This window comes from Phalacrocorax aristotelis, chromosome 15 (assembly GCF_949628215.1).
Source record: "Phalacrocorax aristotelis chromosome 15, bGulAri2.1, whole genome shotgun sequence".
NCBI lineage: Eukaryota > Metazoa > Chordata > Aves > Suliformes > Phalacrocoracidae > Phalacrocorax > Phalacrocorax aristotelis.
The window spans coordinates 10,324,982-10,346,051 of record NC_134290.1 but is presented as its reverse complement, the minus strand read 5'-3'; the positions used below and the strand labels follow the sequence as shown (position 1 = coordinate 10,346,051).

At 42.7% G+C, this 21,070-nt stretch overlaps 1 protein-coding gene across 2 annotated transcripts in view; it reads left to right on the top strand.

The window, feature by feature from the left end:
* SBNO1 (strawberry notch homolog 1) overlaps positions 1–8,682 on the top strand; it is a 33,101-nt gene extending 24,419 nt beyond the window's left edge. For both annotated transcript variants that reach the window (XM_075110336.1, XM_075110337.1), the window contains exons 21-32: positions 1,002–1,137; positions 1,565–1,677; positions 1,777–1,848; positions 2,331–2,430; positions 2,963–3,037; positions 3,293–3,439; positions 3,520–3,614; positions 3,826–3,918; positions 4,394–4,531; positions 5,231–5,307; positions 6,088–6,281; positions 7,258–8,682. In XM_075110336.1, coding sequence (XP_074966437.1) covers positions 1,002–1,137; positions 1,565–1,677; positions 1,777–1,848; positions 2,331–2,430; positions 2,963–3,037; positions 3,293–3,439; positions 3,520–3,614; positions 3,826–3,918; positions 4,394–4,531; positions 5,231–5,307; positions 6,088–6,281; positions 7,258–7,400 — 1,383 coding nt within the window. In that variant the 3' untranslated portion in view covers positions 7,401–8,682. The remainder of the gene's footprint in view (positions 1–1,001; positions 1,138–1,564; positions 1,678–1,776; positions 1,849–2,330; positions 2,431–2,962; positions 3,038–3,292; positions 3,440–3,519; positions 3,615–3,825; positions 3,919–4,393; positions 4,532–5,230; positions 5,308–6,087; positions 6,282–7,257) is intronic.
* The last annotated feature ends 12,388 nt before the right edge of the window (positions 8,683–21,070 follow it).

Genomic DNA, 21,070 nt, shown 5'->3' with positions numbered 1-21,070 from the left:
CTGGGTGGCCATGGAGGCCTGTGCATAAGACATGTACACGCATGCCAAACTGAAAGCTGGCACCTTTAAGCTGGTCTTGTAAAGCAGTGTATGTTTAAAAGACAGATACACGCTCCACATCTTTGCAATTCCTTTCTGTGTACCTCTGCTTCCAAGAGGAAATAATGACATTGAGAAATGAGGAAAACTACTGACTGCCTTAGTATGAGAGGAAGAAAAAACTTCCAGTGAGGGGCTGAAGGGAGAAGGTGGAGGTTGTTTACCTTACTTCTCAGGACTTGTTAATGCTGGGAAGAGTGATAACTTTTGTCTTACATTGCGCTCTGAAAGAAAACACTGACTGGAATAATGGTTCAGTTGAAGCTGATAAGGGCAGGGAGGGAATCCTGTGGTTCACTTGGGACAGGCTACCACAAGAGGGCAAGTCGAGCAGGCATAGCTGTTGCATGGAATTTCTGTGGTCTGTTATTGCACTTGAGGGTAAACGCTCGTGTTTCTGTAAATGACTTGTGCACAGCCAAAACATTTACATTCTTTCAAGGCACATGCATTCAGGTACTAGAATGGCCATATCCTCTTCCTTATGCAGTATTAGCAGCACCTTTCCTATCTGTGTTGCTTGTGATCAGGCCAAGTCTCCCTGTGTCCCGCCACTTTTCTTTCTGCAGTGCAGGCCAACATCAGAGAAACCTGCCCTTTGGAATGGCAAGATTGCAACGTACTGCCTTTCTTCAATTGCACAGAAAGGCGTCACTGAAAAGTAAAGCAAAAACCACTCCTTTCGCTCAAAAAAAATTTGTTAGCATTTCTAGCTCTGATAGGGAACCATACTTTTTCTCCCCCCCCACCCTCCTTGCAATAGGAAGACCAAATAACAGTGAAACCGTTCTAGACCTATGTTAGTGTTAATTGTAAAATTAAGGGGTGGTTTTTTTAGAAATTGGAAACTGAAGCTTGATCTCGGATTTATTGCTAACTAACAACTCCTTTCTTAATAAAAGAACATTGCCATCATCTCAGAGGCTGCCAGCTCTGGTATATCATTGCAAGCAGACCGTAGAGCTAAGAATCAGAGACGGAGAGTTCACATGACTCTGGAGTTGCCATGGAGCGCAGATAGAGCAATACAGCAGTTTGGTAAATAACTTTTTTGTATCCTTCCCCTAGCATACTCAGTAGTACTAACTGAATTTACTGCTAATTCATGGGAAATAAGATTGACTAAGCCACCTTTCAAGGAACCTTCCAATCTCTTTTGCTCATTTACAGAATCAGCTTTATCTGTAGTCATAGATAATAGTCTTGAAAGTTTTGAAAGGAAACCTAGCAAACAAACTTACACTACAGCTTAGGGGTTTTTTTCCATGTTTCAAGTCTCTTTACGAAAGCTGCCACAACTCTAGAGCGTTTGTTTACTACCTTCTGTTGGCAGCGTTACAGCAGAAACTAACTTCCAGCAGGATTAAGTTCTAGCTTTTTTCTTTACTCTTCACAATTCATAGTTTATTAGAAAAGCTCAATGATGTGGATTTTATTTAACATGTGCTTCTACTTAATTATCCAGGAAGAACTCATAGATCCAATCAAGTGACTGCTCCTGAGTATGTGTTCCTAATTTCGGAATTGGCAGGAGAGCAGAGATTTGCATCCATAGTTGCAAAAAGACTGGAGAGTTTGGTAAGATTGTTTCAAGAATCTGATGCTTCGTTTGAGAAAATACAACTTCGATTTCTTTTTCTTAAAATATGATTTAATAATAAAGGTGTGTCTTAACAGGGAGCCCTCACCCATGGTGACAGACGAGCTACAGAAACTCGAGACCTCAGCAGATTCAATTTTGACAACAAGGTGACAGTTCTATTTCTATTTGAAAGCTCATGCTGTGGTGCTTATTCCACAGCAGGAATTGAGGAAGGATTTCCTCCATCTTCGGTGAAGTGTGTTACTTTTAACTGTATTACTTCCTTGATAGGAGGCCTCTTTCTGAAATAGCCAGAAAACATTCTTAATTCTGTTTGCAAAGCCACGTGGAACACAAATACATGTGTAGATTACTTTTCTGCATTTGCTAACAATCCAAGTCTTAAGTAAATGGTATGTGTCCTTTCAGTCACAAGTGAAAGATTAATTTGGCAATTCTCATTAGAAATTAAGACTGGGCTGTTTATATAGTGTAGTTTACAGTTGAAAAGCTAATAGCCAGTTCCCTTTGCTATTGTAGAGAAAGACATTGTGAATTACAAATGCTTTTTTTTAAACTGCATGTGCTTGGGGCCGAGGCACAAATGCTGTTTCACATTGTTAGAGCAACTTTCTCTTGTTTTATGCAGTATGGCAGAAATGCTTTAGAGATTGTTATGAAATCCATTGTGAACTTAGACTCCCCAATGGTCTCACCTCCTCCTGATTTTCCTGGAGACTTCTTCAAAGGTAAGGTAGCTTTACATCCAGTAAATTATACTTTTGATCATTCTCCAGTATGCAGAAAATGCAAATAATTTTAGAGCTAGAAAACATTGTTACTACTTAAACTGACCAGCTAGCCCAGATAGGGTCTCACTGGGCATTACTCTTATGTACATTGCTTGAATAGTGAAGTTCACATATGAAATAAGGTATGTGAACTCTTTCAATATAAGGCATGTCCTATATCTGTTCGGCCGAAGTATTACATACAGTTCTTTAACCTTATTTTCCTGTTATCTGTTGCAATATCTTGTTCTCCTGTGGGCTCATGTATAGTGCTATTAGTAGTTTTTTCCTACCTGTGCTTCCTGGAAGTACAGAAGGCAAAGTTCTGTCTTGCTTATTCATGTATTAGGTAGAAATTGCAAATACATTTGAAGGGTATCAGAAATCTTGGAATTGGCATCTGAAATAAGATTGCTAAACCAGCTGTTACTTCATTGGTTTATTTTTAGATGGCAAAGCAGCTATGATCTAACTTCCTCCTTTTTCCTAGATGTTCGTCAGGGATTGATTGGTGTGGGCTTGATAAACGTAGAAGACAGATCTGGAATACTAACGCTTGATAAAGGTATTTGTGTGTTTAGTGTATCTTCAGAATGTCACTAGGAATATCACGTATCATGATAATGGACTCTTAGCAACAGAACTGAAGTTCTAACTATCTAAAAAGTGACTTTTGGAGAACCTCAGAATGTTTTCCTCATTTCTGAAAGAACGGATTTAAGGAGTCTTTTTGAGACTCTTTGAATACTGATTGAGAGCTGCTTGTCATCAGACTTAATCTTTGTTGACCTAATACATATATTTCTTATCCTTTTTTAAGATTATAACAACATAGGGAAATTCTTGAATAGAATTCTTGGTATGGAAGTACATCAGCAGAATGCTTTATTCCAGTACTTTTCTGACACGTTAAATGCAGTTATTCAAAATGCCAAGAAGAATGGAAGATACGATATGGGCATCTTAGGTGAGTAAATCAGTTCCTCAGTGCTCTTGGACTTCGGTAAGAAAAGAGAAACTGAATAACTCTATCTTTTTTTTTAATAGATTTGGGCTCCGGGGATGAGAAAGTAAGGAAGGCAGACGTTAAGAAGTTTTTAACTCCCGGATATTCTACCTCTGGACATGTAGAACTATACACAGTGAGTTAATTCTGTATCTTATTTGTATGATCTAATCAAACTTGCTCACGGATAAGTTTTTTTGAAACACGGCAATCAGCTAAGCGTGTGCAGAGTGAGGGGAGGTTCCAGGCCTTTAAATATTTGCAATATTTGGTTCTATGGTTTAGTTCATATGTCTGTAACTGTTCTAAAGCCTGTTCCCAAATATCCCTGCATGGCTGTCTTGTAGATCAGTGTAGAGAGAGGAATGTCTTGGGACGAAGCAACTAAGATCTGGGCAGAACAGTCGGGTCCAGATGATGGATTTTATTTATCACTACAGGTAAGATTCTTTGTCTTTTGGATTATGTTCAGAGATGGTTTGGGGGGGCTAACCAAATACACTGTCTCCTGAAAAATTTCCTGTTCAAATTAATTACTTTTCAGTTTTGCAAAACTATTTCAAACTTACATTAAAGTTCATGTTAAGTCTGCTTCCAACACTAAGTATGAAGCCCTCCTATTTAGCTGCTCAAGATATTTTCTGGTAGGAATGTGAGCCCAAATGAATAGCTCTTATTTGAACCTGCATCAAGAAACCAGATGCTTTCACTGTAACGAAAAGTTGTGAGGTTAATGTAGACTGGTGGTACTGTCTTCTAAATGTGTCCTTGTTATTACTAGTTTTCTTATTGTGCGCGGACACACACATATATAATTGCACTATTACTCTGTAAAGAACTTGGTATGGAATCACATAAGGTGGATACTGTCAGCATGTTTAAACTTAAAGTTTTTGGTTTGTCTTTATTTTCCAGATAAGAAATAACAAGAAAACAGCTATTCTAGTAAAAGAAGTGAATCCTAAAAAGAAGCTTTTTTTAGTATACAGACCAAATACTGGGAAACAACTCAAACTAGAAACATGTGCTGACCTGAAAAAGAAATATAAGAAGGTAACCATTGAAATTATGCTAGTTTTAAGCTCAGAAAAAAAAAAAACACCTTTCCTGTATTTGTGTATGATTCTGGCAAGTAAAAAACCCTAGGCTTATTTTTCCAGAGCAGAGCTTGTATTTGGGTGTTTTTAAGTGGGCCTACATGGTGTCTGCATTCCTGTATCTAAAGCTTTTTGAATATAGGTAGTTTGTGGTGTGGTAATTAAAAAATGAGGTAATAGGATCTAGCAAGGAAAAGTCCTGCTTCTGTGTAAGGTGTACAAACGTGCTCTTAAATAAGCTGTTACGTACAGTGTATTGTAAGCTATTCTGAAGCTTCAGCTGTTTGCTGGTATTTTAAATACTGTAACAGATTATTTGGTTTAGAGACTTGTAAAATATCTAACACTACTCTTAAACAATTTTATAGCATTGAATTTGTAAAAACTTGAGGAAACTCCTGAGAATCCAGGTTGATTACTGGAAAAGCTCTGAGATTCTGCCATAGTTGTTACTGAGATTCTGTCACGTTCAAACTTTTTGCTCATCCTTTGAGATGGCATTTCCATTTAATAGCCTGAAATTATAGGATAATATACCTCTCTTACCAGCAGAATATCGGTGCTACCTCTTTTCTGGTAGTAATGACCAAATGGCTTTTGTTCTATGCGATCTTGATGTGTTTTACTTTATTCCCACTTTGAATGACTTTTCCAGGTACCTTCTGAAGATGCTCTGCCACACTGGTTAGAGCAGTACAATTCTTCCGCGGATACCTGCACCCATGCTTATTGGTTAGTATTTGTGTGCACATAGATGCCTTAACTTAAACTGTTTACCTGAACTGGTTTATCACTATCCTGTTCTTCTGTTACTCGTGTGAAATCTTGTGTTTCTTGCTTAAGAAGAACTGGCCTGTGACCAGTCAAATGACCCAGCCTTTGAGTAGAAACATGAGGCTGTGCACTTGCCCTTAAAGTTCTGTTATGTTAGATGAGTGCTGATGTACAATCTGCACTCCAGAAGAAGTCTAATGACCCAGAAATAGCTTGTGCTTTCAGTGTCTTGATCTGATCTATTATTGTGGTGGGATAGCTCAAATGTTATTTGGGGGGAAAAGTATTTATGCTTCGTGTAGAGATGAGATAGATGTCAGAAACAGCTGTTCTTGTGCTACCTCTTCTAACAGTGTGTCTGAACTCAGCAGCTGATGTCTTAATTCCTGAGGAACAGCATAATTAGTAGAAGTTTCAGGTTAATATTGGAGCTTCTGAAATAAACTGATCAGGCACCAGCTTCATATGTAAGAGACTCAGGTTCTCAGGTGATGTAAATGAGTGGTGTCTTCAGCTTAAAGTTTGCTCTGTACATTTTGAAGATCTGGTCCTAAATAAGCCAACACTTCTCAGAGCTTTACTGTTAGAGACATGCTATGGACCCTCCCCTTACTGTGTTCTTGCAGCCCTCCCTTAACTCTGAATACATGCTAAATAACTTCAAGTCTCATATTTAATTGAATTGGATACTTTTTGTTTGTAGAATTCTTTTGAAAGCTTTTTTTTCCTGTGCTGTAGGAGAGGCAATTGTAAGAAGGCAGGCTTGGGATTAGTTTGTGAAGTGGGACTTCGCTGTCGAACTTACTACGTCTTGTGTGGTTCAGTATTGAGCGTCTGGACAAAAGTAGAAGGCGTTCTAGCCTCTGTGAGCGGTACAAACGTGAAAATGCAAATAGTGCGTCTAAGAACAGAAGATGGGCAGAGGATTGTAGGTAAGTGGTTTGTCTGCTCCTTTATTTCTACCTTGGAGTAGAAGGAAGTCGTAATTTGCAAGTCACTCTGTGTTAAGAGTCGCATAGGAGACTTCATAAAGATGCTTGCAAGAGAAAAGGCTTGTCAGTGTGGATGTTGGGAGGGGCAGAAGTACAACTGTTGAAATCTGTATTTGTAGTACAAATGCTGTTCTGAGTCAGGTTAAAGAAGGAAGACTTTTTTCTTTTTTTCAGCCAGGCTTCGGAACACTTACTTTCTCAGTTCTTTTGACTTGCTAGGAACAAAAAAAGTCATATTCAGCCTGTTCCAGCCAACCTACCTTTGAAACCACAAGGGCTCCACTTTTTTTTCCCCCACTTCTGGCAAAGAATAGTGGGCCCTTGAGAGGCTTGTTTGCATGGGGTTTGAGCTACTGAAAGTCATGTGTAATCAATAGTTTAGAATGATTTAAAGATGACTATGTCATTTCTTGTTGCTAAGCCTCTTAGCAGAGCCCTCATAGCAGGTACCTCAGAGGCTGAAATCTCCTTTTTCTTTTTCCTTTTTTTTTTTAAATGTGGACTTTCTGTGGATGTGTAATATCATGGCAGCTCCTGTTCCAGTAACAGTATTCAGAGATGTTTAAACTAGGTTTTTCATGTTTAAACTTTTATGGTGGTGTAACTTCTGTGAGACTAGAGAAGCAAAAATAGCTGCCTTTTAGTTTTGTGTGGCAGCGAGTAACATCAGAATAAAACTGGTCTTCAGGAGCAAGATGTCAACCTTTCTACTGCTTCATGACCTAAAGGATCCTAGTGATTTTTGAAGATAGAACTCTTATTGAGAAGCAGAGCTTGTAGCTGTGCTTGGTTAGACTTGGCATTGGAAAGGGTCACTGACTGTTGTGTAACTTAAATGGTGGAATTACCAGCCTGAGGTTTTAACAAACAAATTGTTTGCATGCTTATGAAACAATTGATTTGTTGGTGTTTTCAGGTTTGATCATTCCTGCAAATTGTGTATCGCCCCTTGTTAACCTCCTGTCAACATCAGACCAGTCTCAACAGCTTGCAGTACAACAGCAGCAGATATGGCAGCAGCATCACCCGCAAAGCATCACCAATTTCAACAACGCATAAGAGGACAAACTACAGGTGTTGACTTTGGTGTTTGAGGAAAAGGCTGTAAAAGCATATCACTTGCATAAAAATCAGGGACAGATTCCAAAGAAATATAACTTTTTCAGTTCAGTTGTGTGCTCTCAAATACTTTGGGAATAAAGAGATCTAAAAAGGTTGGTAGAACTGAAAGCCAGCAGTTGTTTATGGTGGTGCATCTGTCTTTCCTTATGCTCTCTGTAGTGCTTCCTGTTTGCTTTTACTTTTGGCCTTTTAAGCTACAAACCACAATTTGTTTGAAAATGCTTGAAAATCCCCAAGCAGGCTTTATTTTTAACTTGTCATACAGTGCTCAGGGTTTAACGCAGCGCATCAATGCCATTGCTGTGGGAGATATCCTTGAATGCATGTACTGAGTATATATATATAAAATATATATTGGGTTTTTCTCTTCAATTTATGAGTTTGTAAAAGCATGAAACCTAGAGGTTGCACATCATGCATTCAGGTTCCTTCCCAGTTTCTGTTTGACAGTGCATGTCTTTAGAAACGGGCATGGACAGGAGAAACACACGAGACAGGAATTCGGAGAGAAACACAATCTTAGTTGTACAGCATTGGTTATTGCATTTTTATAGTGTTTATACCCAGGTGTTGCGTTTTGGTTTTTTTCTGGTTCTCTCCTGGGGGTTATATATTTGAGTCTACAACATGTTCTTTTTGTGATAAACATCTTAAATTAAAATTAGTTCATTTTTAATGTATTAATGGTATTCCTAATGTGTACTGCAAAGATGGCTGGATGCCTATTTTCCTTAAATTGAAGCATTTCCTTAATCCGAGGTGGTTATGGAAACTTAAGTGCAAATTCACTTCCATCTTGCATACAATCTTATATTTTCTACTTCATTAATGTAATTTAATTTGTCACTTGTAAGATGAAACCTTACTTGAGCTGTAAATTAGAGAATGGGAAACACTTGAGGGTTCCGCTGTATGTGCTGTTTCTGTTACCCAGTAACTTGAATACTGTTTAATATGTTGTAAGACATTGTAGAGTTTATCTGGAGCTGTTTAAAAGAAATTGTAATGTACAAATGTGAATAGTCACTTATCTATAATATGGGTAAGTTTTGTTTTGCCTATAATAGTAGATGTTTATAAGAAAGTGAAGGACAATGTTTGTCATTTCTTGCTTGCACAGGTTGCACTATTGAAAAATTGAGATTGTATAAACCTGTCCAAAAAACTACAAGATAATGATCTTGTAGATGTCAAATAAAAGTTATTGTACTAACAAGAAGTGGAGTCTTGTTTAGGCAATCACTGTATTCCAAAATAACTAACAAGTCTGTACAATTGGAATTTGACAGGACTTGGCATGTTCCCGTCTGCTTTAACCAGGCTTCTGTCTTGCAGGCCAACTAGTTCAGTTGAACTCATTAATGAGGCAAGAAGTAAACTGTGTTTAAACCTTGATGCATGTTTTAAGCAAAGTTCACCTGACAGGCTTAGAGCAGCCATCCACTGTAGCGCATGTCACTTCTGCAAACATCTGTGAGCCAGATCTAAGTGTCGTAAAGAGGTTTTTCCATGAGTAACACGGCCAGAAGTTCCACAACTTCAGGCTGAAGCGAGCTCCCTTATGTCAATAGTTTTGCTTGAGGTTCTGTTAATGCTGCCAGTGCTGGGATCCCAGCACAGTAACAGAGCAGCTGCTCGTTGGGGGAGGATGCCTGCCTGCTGTCCTTGGCTCCCATATGAAGCGGTCAGGGGGATGAACCCCCTGCACACACTTGTGATTAACTGGAAATACAGATCTAGGATAAATCGGCATGCTCCCTATTGCCGTAGCACCTGCTACATCTCTGTCGAATACTTCTCGTGCAGGTGGTAGGTGTGTTTGGGAGTGTTTTAATCCTCAGGTAGTAAAGGGAAGCTTGCCTGAGTGCTGTGATGCCAGCAGGAGATGATTATGCCCTGGAAAACTGTAGACCACAGACAGGGTGTGGGGGAGGATGTTCATGTGTTTCATACCCACCATTGGATGTATTTGGCATCCATTCCAGGAAAAGGAATGGGATTTTGAGAAGAATGTTGACAGATTACTATTGCAGCAGATAGTGAACCAAATTGCTAGTAACAGCAAGCTGTGTGGGGACTTTGCTGTTTTTTTATTATTATTAGGTGTAGAAGCTTCTACCATCTGAGATGGTAACAGAACATTTTAGATCTTAATCCACAGGAAGATGGTTCTAGAAGTGGTAGGTTCATGAATAGTGATTTATTTTATTTTTTTTTTAAAGCAAGTTGTCATTTAAATATGCTTCTGTTCCTAAGGGCCCTTCTGAGTCTGTTGTGCTAACTTTGGTTGTTGGGATGAGCAAATACTGAATTGGATATTTTCTATATCACTAACCAAACCATTCTACTTCTTTCTGGGAGTACATAGCATATGCTGTTCACTCACACCAACTTCCCATGCACTTGTGTCCCCTGGAGGGGAAAAAACACAGCAGTACTTACAAGATCCATAAGAACCATTCCCATTCCAGAAATCCATTCCCCCCGCTTGCTCTCCTTTGCCTGCCCTCTGCTCCTTGCCAATGTTAATGCCTTGGCTTTGGCATTCAGTTACTAACACATCTGCAGCCACAGCTCTCAAGTGCTATAACATCTGCAAGGTTAATATCCAAAAAAAGTTGAGCCTTCAAGCTACAGAAATGTTTTCTCTGGAAAATTTGTGCTCGGTGGTTTGGGTGTGGTTTTTTGGTAGTAGTTTGTTTCTTCCATGAGCTGTTGATAAAGCTTGGGGGAGCAAAGGAATATAAATAGCACTGTGGATGGGATAAGGAACGGCTCTGTGGTATCCTCCTGCAGCACTGCCCGTAACACAAACATCCTCACAGGGAGGAAAAAGGAGAGACCAGTTGTCATGTCACATAAATTACCAAGCTAGGCAAGAGCAGTCTCTGTATTTTTCCTACTTGTGGGGCATTCATCTGAAATGGATGTAAAATTTCTAAAGGATGGATGTCTTTGGTAGCAGGGACAAAGCTAAATGTAAATGGTGGCAATTTCTGTACTTCGGAGTTCTGGAAGCATGCTGTAGAAGGGGAAGATACATACTTAAGTTGACTTGGGAATTGAAGGGATAAAATTGTGGGTTTTCTCTTTTAAACTGTCCCTTGACAACAACCAAATTTTGAGTTGTTAACTAGTTTCATACTTAAGATACATCTGACACAGTAAATGCAATTATAACCCACTGAAACCCCCCCTCTGCACAGCAAGTTTTCAATTTTGTTCCTAATCACTGTGTGGTCTGTTGGGAACACACACCTCTTGGAAGGCCTTAAAGGTCCCCAAAGATGCTGGTTGTCTAGTCAGTGCATAGTATTTTCTTTGTAAATGAAGAAAGCTCTGCAACCTGTAAACGTTTGTCAAGTGCATTATCAAGGGGTTTTTGTATTTTTCTTTTGCGTTTGGAATAAGCTTCGTTCAGATCCCATTGCAGTCTGTACATATATAGAAAGTATGTATGTATATAGAGATGTTAAAAGCTACTGAATTATTGAATGTAAATAACTCTTGTTTTCCTTTGTGTTTTTTTCCTTCATGACCTTCCCGAGATGTATTCCTATTTTCTCAGCCTGCCAAACAGGCAGTTCATGTGTACTTTTGAAATATATATAGCATATATAAAACTTCCAAGGGATGTCTGCATATGTTGTAGATGTTATATGTTGTCATCATTTTTTTCAAAATTATCAATTGTCTGTCTTCCATGATCCCTTTGATGCTATGTGGTTTTATTCTATATTTTTTGCGTATGATGTATTTTTTTTTGAGAGAACTTGATTCCCAATGTCTTTCAGTGACTGGTACTATTCACTTCTTTGTGCCTGTATCAGAAACAAATATTTGAATTTTCATGTAGTTTGTTTTCTTTAGTCTTCTCAGTGTGTTTCCGATTTTAAGCTTTAATCCTAGATACATTTCTGTTTTCTACCACTTACCAGTGCCTCCCATTGTGCATTCAGTGAGCTCCTACAAGTTCTAGCATTAAATGCATCGGCAACAGGACCTGCCCACTGCCCTAACATGTAACAGTGCAATTGCTACACACATACTAAATGTTAACTGTCTTAAAAGTGCTCTGGAAAGGCAGGTAATTTGAGAGTAGAAGCATCTGTTGTAGAGTATTTCCTGGGAAAGTTTTGAGCCTCCTATAATGTCTAAATGTGCAAAATGGAGAAAATGGAACTTTTTACCTTTGAAAAAGTCGTGCATGTTTTTATTTGCCAGATAACAACACATATCTTTATATCCCAAGTTAGAGATAAATGAGAAATCCCTTGATTTGCTTGTCTCTTATTTAGCCCTCAAGCTTCCAGCAGCTGGCACACAGGCTTTGCTCTTCTCTTGCCGGGGAGGCCTGTATCCATGCAGTTGTTTCCTGAATTAAGTGGTTTTGCAAAGTCCGTTGATTGGAGATTCACTGCAAGAAGCGTCCAGCTGCAAATAGCAACAAAGTAGTTCTGGTAGTTTCTGTGGTCAATACAAGCTTTAACAATGGATGCGGGGAAGTAACAGGCATTTTTGTCATGTGCTGGCAGCGGCAGCGTATGGTTCCGTGTCACAGACTCTCATGGTAAAGACTGACAAAGTTGGCAGAAGTAGTAAAATAATGCAACCACAAACATGCTGGAGTGCAGAATGAGACATGGGAAACCTCGAGGGCAGACGCTTCAGCCAAGAGCAGCGTTGGCCTCATTTGCTGCTTAGGTTGTATGTTGAGTTTGAAAAGCAACAACTCTTCTTAAGGAGGAAAACATGAAGGAGGGAAGAAAAGACTGGAAATACCAGGGTTTCTCAGCCACAGTTACAACAGCTGAGGGCAGATTGCCTCTGAAAGCTTACGCTAAAGAGCAATAAGTAAAAACCTGGCAAAAACTTGATTTTGATGTGCTTCACTGTTTCTTAATTGGTCCAAAATAATTTCTGAGTCGACCAAGTTAGGGGCAGAAATAAGCTTCAAGAATAAGAACTGGACAGATTTAAGCTGAGGCCAAAACTCATATAAGGGATTTTTCACCTGTGTTGTGGACCGATACGGCAGGTTTTGGAGAGCTGCACACCACACATGCAAAGGATGCTGGCAGTTCTTTCCAGAAGAAAGACATCTGTGCTGAGAGGACAGACCCGAGGTAGCGGATCTGGCACACTTAAGCGGGGAGCTTAACCAGTATAGAAATGCATTCGGACTTAAGCGTGTTCTGTTTATAGAAGTCCTGCAGCACTTGAAGTCCTGAATGAACATGTTAAGTTTTATTTTGTGAAAACTAAGTTTGGTTAGTGTTTCTGAGCTTAGCTGCGCTTAAGGTGTAACTTCAATGAGACAGGTCACCTGTGGAAGAGTAGTTTTGCACTGGGGAGGATAAAGAGACGTTTCTGCTGACGTCCCTGATTACATGCATATATATGTATCTACTTTCTGATCTGGAGAGGGTAACCAGTAAAATGCCAGATCCATTGCAGGCGGCTATGGCATTTTTATTTGCCAAGTAATTTGATTTATTTTTCAGTCATTGCCACAAAGTCCCACAGCCTACTGAATTTTATTTGAGGTGGGTGTTCACTGCCTCAGCAGCTTCCAGCAATCCCATGGAGGGGCTATACTGTACCCCTGCAATAACTTCTGCTGTGAGACTACCTCTGCACAAAGGATACGCTTTTTTTTTTTTAGAGCAGGACTTTGCTATCAGTACTTCTTCAGTCTACACCTTTAATAGTCCAACCTGACAATTCCAAAGGCGCGTTACATTTGAGATGAATTGTATGTGTTCCTTTTATTGCCTACCCTCGAGGGAAACGTTTGCCAACCTTAAAAGACTTCATCCTCCAGTGCAGTATTGCGCTGCGTGTCCCCGTGTTCCCCATGTGAGCAGACACGCGTGCCAGCTGCCCTCATACAGAGCAGCAGAATACTGCCCAGCAATAAAATATTACAGCAATGTTTAGAAAGATTTACGCTCACAAAAATGACAAACTGGAACGTGATGAATTCTGTATGCAGGGTTTTTTTTTTTGTAAAAAAAAGGTATTAAATAAATTAAACCAACTACTACTTTGGGGCTTTTTCCCCTTTTAATTTTCTGCTGTGGAACTTACCCACATGGGTTGTTTATCCTGGAATGCCTTTCGGCAGTACTTCTGCATATATTAAACATGTCCATTGTTGCTCCATTTTAAGATCCTTCAGACTAGTAGAAGTCATGTTGCAATCATCCAAATGGGTTGTCTTTCAATCCATTTCAGTACTTGGCACTTAACCTGGTTAATTTTACTGGTTAGTTAAACTGGCTTTAGTGATAGTTAAGAGCACATTCACAACATTCTTTGAATGCTAATTGTAATGACCTTAAAAAAGGGAGGAGAGTTTATAAAAACTATGTCAAGATTGGAAAGTATCAACTTTTTCATATTCTATGCATAGCATGCAAGTGTCTTTCCTTCATCCAAAGAGCTCGTCTGGGATAAACCTCCTAATGTAATCTTATTTTTGTAAATCAGTTTATAGTGACTTTTATTCTCATTTTCCACAAATCTGAAAAGGCGATGATGCCAAGTTCTCAGCAATAAATGAAGATGCCCAGCCCTTAGAATTTGATTATTCATTTTCATAAAGCAGTAGATTTTTCTGGAAGTAAGGGAGAAAGGTCTTAAGAGAGGTTTTGGTTGGCTTTTTTCCCAATATGTAAATAATACACCTTAAAAATGCCAGAGAGTCAGTTCATGAGCTGATGGTTCCTACCTTTGGAAGTCCAAGCCTGGTTTATATGTTCCCTCCTTCCACATTTATAAGCTGGAAGAACTGACTGCCTACTAAATATACAGTGAATTGCAGGGCATGAAACAGATTTTTATCCGCTTAGCTAGAGTGACTAAGTTAAATCATAAACCAGGGTGCAAGTGATTTAATTACTCCTGGGTAAGATCTCCTCCGGAGTTACTTGGAGTGAATAAAAATGTAGATGGGAGCAATGAAACAGTGAAGGTCTGAGTCTGCAGCTGGTTTCTGCAAACCATCCACAGCGTTACCCTCTCTGTGCAGAACTGGGCATTGGGAGCTGGCAGCACTGCTTCGCCCACGCAGGGCTCAGTATCAGGCCTTTCCTGGCAACAGCTCCTGTCTGGTATTGTGGGGGGTCCCCCCAGATCTTCCCATCCCCATCTCGGGCTTTGGGGCTGTAGGGCGGCTTCTGAGCCATGTGTGTCCCACTGGCCCTTCACTGCTTTCCAGGGTGGACTCGAGCAAAACACTGGTGTTTTCTCTTTTTCCTGGCAAGAGACAAGCATGTCCCAGGCCCGCACACTCCTGGGGAGGGGAGGGTGCCACCACCTGGCCTGCCCTCCTGAAAGCCATTTGGGCAGATGGACCATGCTTCAGGGCCTTGGGGGCTCTGCTTCTGGCTTGTGCCTCGGCTGCTGTGTTCTGTCAGTGGCATGTCTTGGCCTCAGACTGCAGTATTTAAGTTACAGACAACACTATCTCCTGTGATGAGCGTCTGCTAGGGCTGTAAATCCTTCACATCCGAGATTGTCCCTCCCTTTCTGTGTGCACACGTAGAGCCCCTGACGGGGTCGGCACAGCAGCTGCCAGGCTGCAGTGTGTCTGCTCCAGACACTTGGGGGGACCCTGTGGCCACCCCTCTTCACTTTTGTAGACAGTGAAGAAGGGGTTTGTAGGCAGTATTACAGGGCAGTAGGCTGTTGCTGTCACTCTTCAGGTAGATGTTTAGGCAGAGTTTGATTATCTGGCTGCCTAAAAATGCTTTGCATTTCCAAACCCTAACGTTATGGGCATCCCCCCATCCCACTGCCTCAGCTGGGGGAGTGGAATTCAGCCATCGGCACTGCAAGACTCCACACACGCACATTCACAGAGCTGGGCACAGAGGCTTTTACACCAGTGACCCTCATGCACAGGCACTAGCTTAGCAAGAGTCCTTAGTCTTCAGGGCTCTCACTTTGGTATCAAGGGGTGCCCTGGGGCAGGAACTCAGCAGATGTGTTAAACTCACCCTGGCAAAAGCTGTGTCTGAGGCTCTGGCCAGGGCAGGGGAAGGCAGCGCTGTGCCCAGCAGTGTCAGCCGGGGGGCCGTACAGCGCCTGACTGGAGACCACTGAGGGGCCGCTGTGCCATGCACTGCGCTCTGTGAGACTGTGCTCTTAGGCCGCTGTGATTTACCCCCTGGTTTGCCTCCTTCTCTCTGCTCTTTGCTCTTCTCCCCCATGTTATTGTGAAGCTCCACATTCCTTTCCTCACAGTCATTTCCATTTTCCAGCCCTGGCCTTCACTTCCACTCTCTTCTCCACTTCCTTTGCTCAAATGACCAGTAACAAAACAAATAGGGACGCTCCCATCAGGCTTTACAGTTGGTGCCGTGGTGAGGCTGTGAGGGACGGAGGTGTTTTGTGCCTCTTGATTATTTGCCACTGGTCTGGTGACACTTGGTTTGAACCTGGAAGGTTTTCCATGAGGCTTAACCCTAAAGTGTCCCTCCAAAAGGTAATTAGATTTTGTGGCCATCGCAGGTGTCACATGGATGCTTGTTTCACACGGGCACAATCTGATGAGGGCATTTGGGTGTCTGACACCAGCCTGTGCACGGGAAGTGCTTCAGGTGAGCCACTGCTCAGCTTTGCTGTGGATTCCTCAGCATCCGGATGCAGAGCAGGTTCAGGAGCTTTCCCAGACAGGGCTGGGATGAAAGCAGGTCTCCAGGCCTCCTCTGCCCCAGCCAAAGGGTGGGGTATTGCCTGCCCTGGGGCCTGCAGCCACACGGGGCGGAAGGCAGCGGCAGGGCCATGCTGCAGCCCAGCGGTGCCAGCTCACGGCGCCCTGGGCCAGGCCGCCCTCCTTGGCACAGCCTTCAAGGGCTCCAGAGTGGGAGGGTAACAAGAGTCCAGCCCGCAGGGCAAGAAGGGAGAGTCCTTCCAGGCAAACTGAAGGAATTGGTCAGGGTGGAGCACTAGTTTGTCTGCACAGACAACGCAGGAAAGCTCTGTAACATGAGGATAACACGATAATCCGTCCCTGCAAGCAGCAGCAAGGAAGGAGGCCCTTGGCCCGAGCCCCCCACCAGGCAGCCTGCCTGGCTTCACCCCACGCTCAGCAGGGCAGGGAGATCCCTCCTGTCGGCTGAGGGGGCCTTGGTAGCTTTATTTGCCTATTCTTAACAAGCGAAACGAAGCTGTTTCCTTTCTGCTCTTATTTTCTTTGCTGGTTTCATTGGAATCTGGGCTGCTTTTGATATTGGTGCCTGGTGCTTGTTTGCCTGGCAAACTGCAAAGAGGAAAACTCTCATTAGAGAGATTCCAGGCCTATGCTTTTGTGGCTGAGGGCTTGGAAACTTCTCATTCCCGCTCTGTGGTCCTCCAGGGAGACCTCCATCTGGAGCAGGAGAGAGCAGGCTTGTTCCTTATGCTATCTCAAAGGTACACCCAGAGTAACATTAAGGCCTCTTTATCTTAAACACTTGCAGCCTCTTCCAATGGCTTTACAGGTGCTATTTGCTTTTTCTCCTTCTGGAACACGCCATCTCTAAGGCAGAACGTCCCCCTCAAAGATGGAACAAGCCTGGAATCAGCTCCTCAGCCCATAGGGCAGCACCCGCGCGGCGATGCTGAGCAGCTGTCTGCCTGGCAGGGCTGTTCCACTTGGCAGCCAGACAAAGGACTCAGGAGTAGGAGGAAAACAAGGCTGGGAGGGAAAGTCGCTCCAGATAATATGGCATCTGGCCTGGGAGGAACCATCTGAAAGTGGGGAGCAGGGCTAGGCTGGGAAAAAGTTTGTCTGGGAGAATTTAAGGGGAGAGCCTGTCCCGGGATAGGCATCCAGAGTTCGATCCTAAACGGTTGCAAGCCTGTCTGCTGATGTGGGCCAGGTGCTGGGAAAGAATTTCCTGGGGTCTGGTTCACGGCTGCTGCCCCAGCACTTTTGGCTCTAGCACTCACAGACCCCCTTGCAGAGGGTCTCAGAGGGCTGCTTCCCGTGGGGGGGAGCAATGCAGAGCTTCCAGGGGTATTTTGAGGTGTGAGAAGAAAAGGCAACAGGGTAGAGCTGTGGAATCTGTATTTCTATTCAGGACTGGGTGTTTCTCGTGCCTTTTAGTGAGGATGGGGCAGTAAGCAGCACACAGCAGCCAAAAAGCAGATTGCAGTGGGGGACACCAAGGGCTGTCAGCTCTCTTGGCAACAAGAAGGGCAGGAGGGAAACCTTGTACCATCAGCAGGAAACAGTTGTAGGGAACAGAGACAGGAATGTAAGGACCTGAAGCAAGGCGAAAAGGGAGCAACAGTGGTGCCAAAAAGGATAAAATGGACCATTTTCCCTCTGTGCCAGTGTCCTGGACAGCCCCAGGAGCATATGAGGTGCCCAGGAGCAGGACCTGGGAAAGGTGTTCTGCACCAGGCAGTGCTGGCTCCTTTCGATCCTGGTAAGAAAGGTACTCAGCTCTGCAAAGTAGCTTTTAAAATGCTGTTTGTGAGAGCTGACACTCACTTGCCTCTACCACTTGTGCTCTTCAAAGATGTTAAGCCTGCCTTCACTCAAGACTTAAAAAGCTTAATTTTCAGCCTAGGCCCATCAGAGACTTTTTACTTCATTTTGAATTAACATCTAAGTTTTAGCACAAGAGAGCAGTTTGTCATTAAAATAGTGCTCAGAAACTTGTAGGTGACTCTATGATTATTTTATGTATGATGCAAGATCCCTAGAAATGTGGGGATAAATATATAAACTCCCTGCAGAAAAAGGAACCAACTTCCCATCTCTTTTCCCTTGCTGCTACACAGGTCTCTGTGGTGCGTAAAGAACAGTTAGAATATCCCTGAGTCACTCAATTAAGCCTGACAAAAATTTATTACACTGAAATTAATGTGCAAACATAATGTTTTACACGTCAAAGTCATGCCAGGATAAAACAGGGTCTTGCCGTGCCATCTTTAATTCTTCTCCTTGTTAATTTAATCCAAGATGATATGAAACAAGCCTAGTTTGTGCTCTCCATTTGCAGGTCTTCAAGGGTGTTAAAGCACAGCTCCACAGGCACGGATGGCTATTTAGCTTTATTTCCAGATACAAGGGGACAAACAAGTTTGTCTTGAAGCACAGCCCAAAGCTCTACCATGGAGAGTCGTCCTAACAACCAGCTGCCAGTGCCTTCCAACATCACACTTTGCATTTATATTCCCTACACCCTCGCCAGAGGGGTAGGGCATCCAACCTCACAGAGCTTTGGGAAAGGAAAACCTCCTTGAGATCAGTCAGAGCTTGGCTAAGCAGGGGCTGGAAGCCTTTGTCTGTGGAAACACTGGCTGCTGAGTATTGAGTATTCCCAGCGGTTTGGGAGGAGCAGAGGTGAGAAAGTCAAACCAGGAGAGTGAACAGAGAAAATACAAAGAAAAGAAAGAGGGGGACAGAGTGAATGTTGCAGATCTTACACAACTGAGAAGAGGTGGCTGTACCTGGAGAATATATCATCTGCGCTTCCAGATGACTGAAGAGACAGACACTTCTTACTGTCCATCCTCCCTTGCTGAAAAACATAAGCACACACATTTATTTTCAAGTTACCTCTTAGCATGGAGAAGGCTTGAAAGTGTCACATGTGATAAAATGGCTCTGCTGTATTTCTTGCTCTAGGACTTGGCCACTTGGTGATTAAGAGCTGCTTTTGCTGTCAGTAAACAAGACTGTGCCATCAGTCTGCAGAGCAGGGACCTGTGGCTTGCTGCAAACAGCCTGGAGCATGCACACGGCTGGAACTGTAGTTGTTACACTTGATGCAGGGTTTGCATGTGCAGAACACAACTCTAAGCAGTGCAAGCCATGTGTGTGGCATAAAAAAATTTTAAACTGCAGGCAGCCCCTCTGAGGGAGCTTGAATCTGTGGTCACCCTGCTAAATAGTCGGCTCACGGCCCAAGCACGATGGTGGTTTTATTCTTGTGGCCACATCTGCTTCGAAACAACCTAAGTGAATCCACAGAGCACAGGGCAGAGAGGAAGGACTTGCAGGTACATCCTACCCAAGCCAACTTCAGTGGTGGCTGCAAAAAAAACAAGAGGCAGCTGGTAAAGTAATTTGAAGCACATATAGCGCCTGCGGCCAAGCAATAAGGTTGTCACTTACCAGGGTCTTGCGTCTTGTGCCACCACTGTTACCTGCGCCCAGGGAGCTGCAGAGCAGATGTGAAATACTGAGATGTGGTACCGCTGGGCTCCCGCTTACAGGACAAATACTCTGGCCCTACAAGCCTGACCATCTCATCAAGCCCGACCTTCACAGTTTGTTCCAAAGCTCGCTGTGTCTTGTGCTGAAGATAGGACAATTTTTATAGGATCGTTTCCTTATCTGCCGCCTCACCTCCTGGAATAGTGTATATTTTGAAGCTGTCATTATAAAACCCAAGCAAAACACAGTGGATCTTGTTCTTCACAGTGTTGCTCTGAGCCCAGTTTCATAGAGTTAGTATAAAGCTGCAAAAAACACAGCAAACTCGGAACACTCCCATTTCGCACTCACTTGGTGTGACTGTAAACAACCGCACAGCAGTGGAAAATCCCAGAGCAGCGTGCCCCTCGCCTGGAGGACTTTGCTGGCCTTCCAGGAATCAACAGAAAAGCAGTTATTTACAACTCTGGAAGTGAAGCTTTAGGGATGCAAAGCTGTTGCTCACACAGTGCTGGACATGAGGGTTCACCAGTGCAATCTTTCAGGGCTCTAATAAGAATTACACAGGTAAAGCCTCAAGCACCAGTGTGAAAATATTGTCCACTGAGCATGTAATTCTAAGCCTGGGGCTCTCAGGTCCCCCCTCAAACAGGCCGGAGCGTGGATTAGTTGTAAGGATAGCTGTTGCCACTCAGGGCTTTGCCACGATAGCTGGAGTCATGCACTTGGACTGGAGATAAAATACGAAACATAACAAGATAAGTTATTTCATTTGGTACCAGTCATAATTTTTAGATGTTTCTCACATGCAGTGTGCAATCACTATGACACAAGCCGGGGGGGGCGGTTCAAAGGCTGGCTTGCTTTTCCCACTCTGCCTCAATTCTGCTTTATGCTAGGAAATAATTTAATTGCTCCACTGCTATTTCCATGTGTCTGCAATGGAGATGCTACCTGCCTCCCCCTGCAGAGCAGCCCACAGTGAAAGATACCACAGGCCTAAATCCCTGTCACTTAAAAGGAATTTGCCCCTCACTTCCAAGGAGCAGTATCAGGCTCCCTGTGTTTGCTGTCGCCAGAATTATGAGCAGTAGATCGCCTTGGATAGACATTAATTAGCATGTGCAATATAACTACCACCTCACCGATCTCAGAGCAGCTTCTGGTAAGGTCTACATGTGGGTCCTGTGGGTTTCAGGCTGAGCTGTGTACTGAAGGAGAAGGTGCCCAGGACCCAAGCAGTGATATAGGTATAAATCTGGAACAATTTAATGAATATAGTGGTGTGTTTAATATTAATTGACAGAAGGCACAAACCTGAGTATCTTGCAGTGAAAAGGATGAGTTCTGAAGTGGCAGATGCAGGTTCGAAAGCATCATAATTTAACCTGCAAATATTTTTTTTTTTGTGGCAAAGTCTTATTGCTGTTTGCAAGCAGAAAATTAG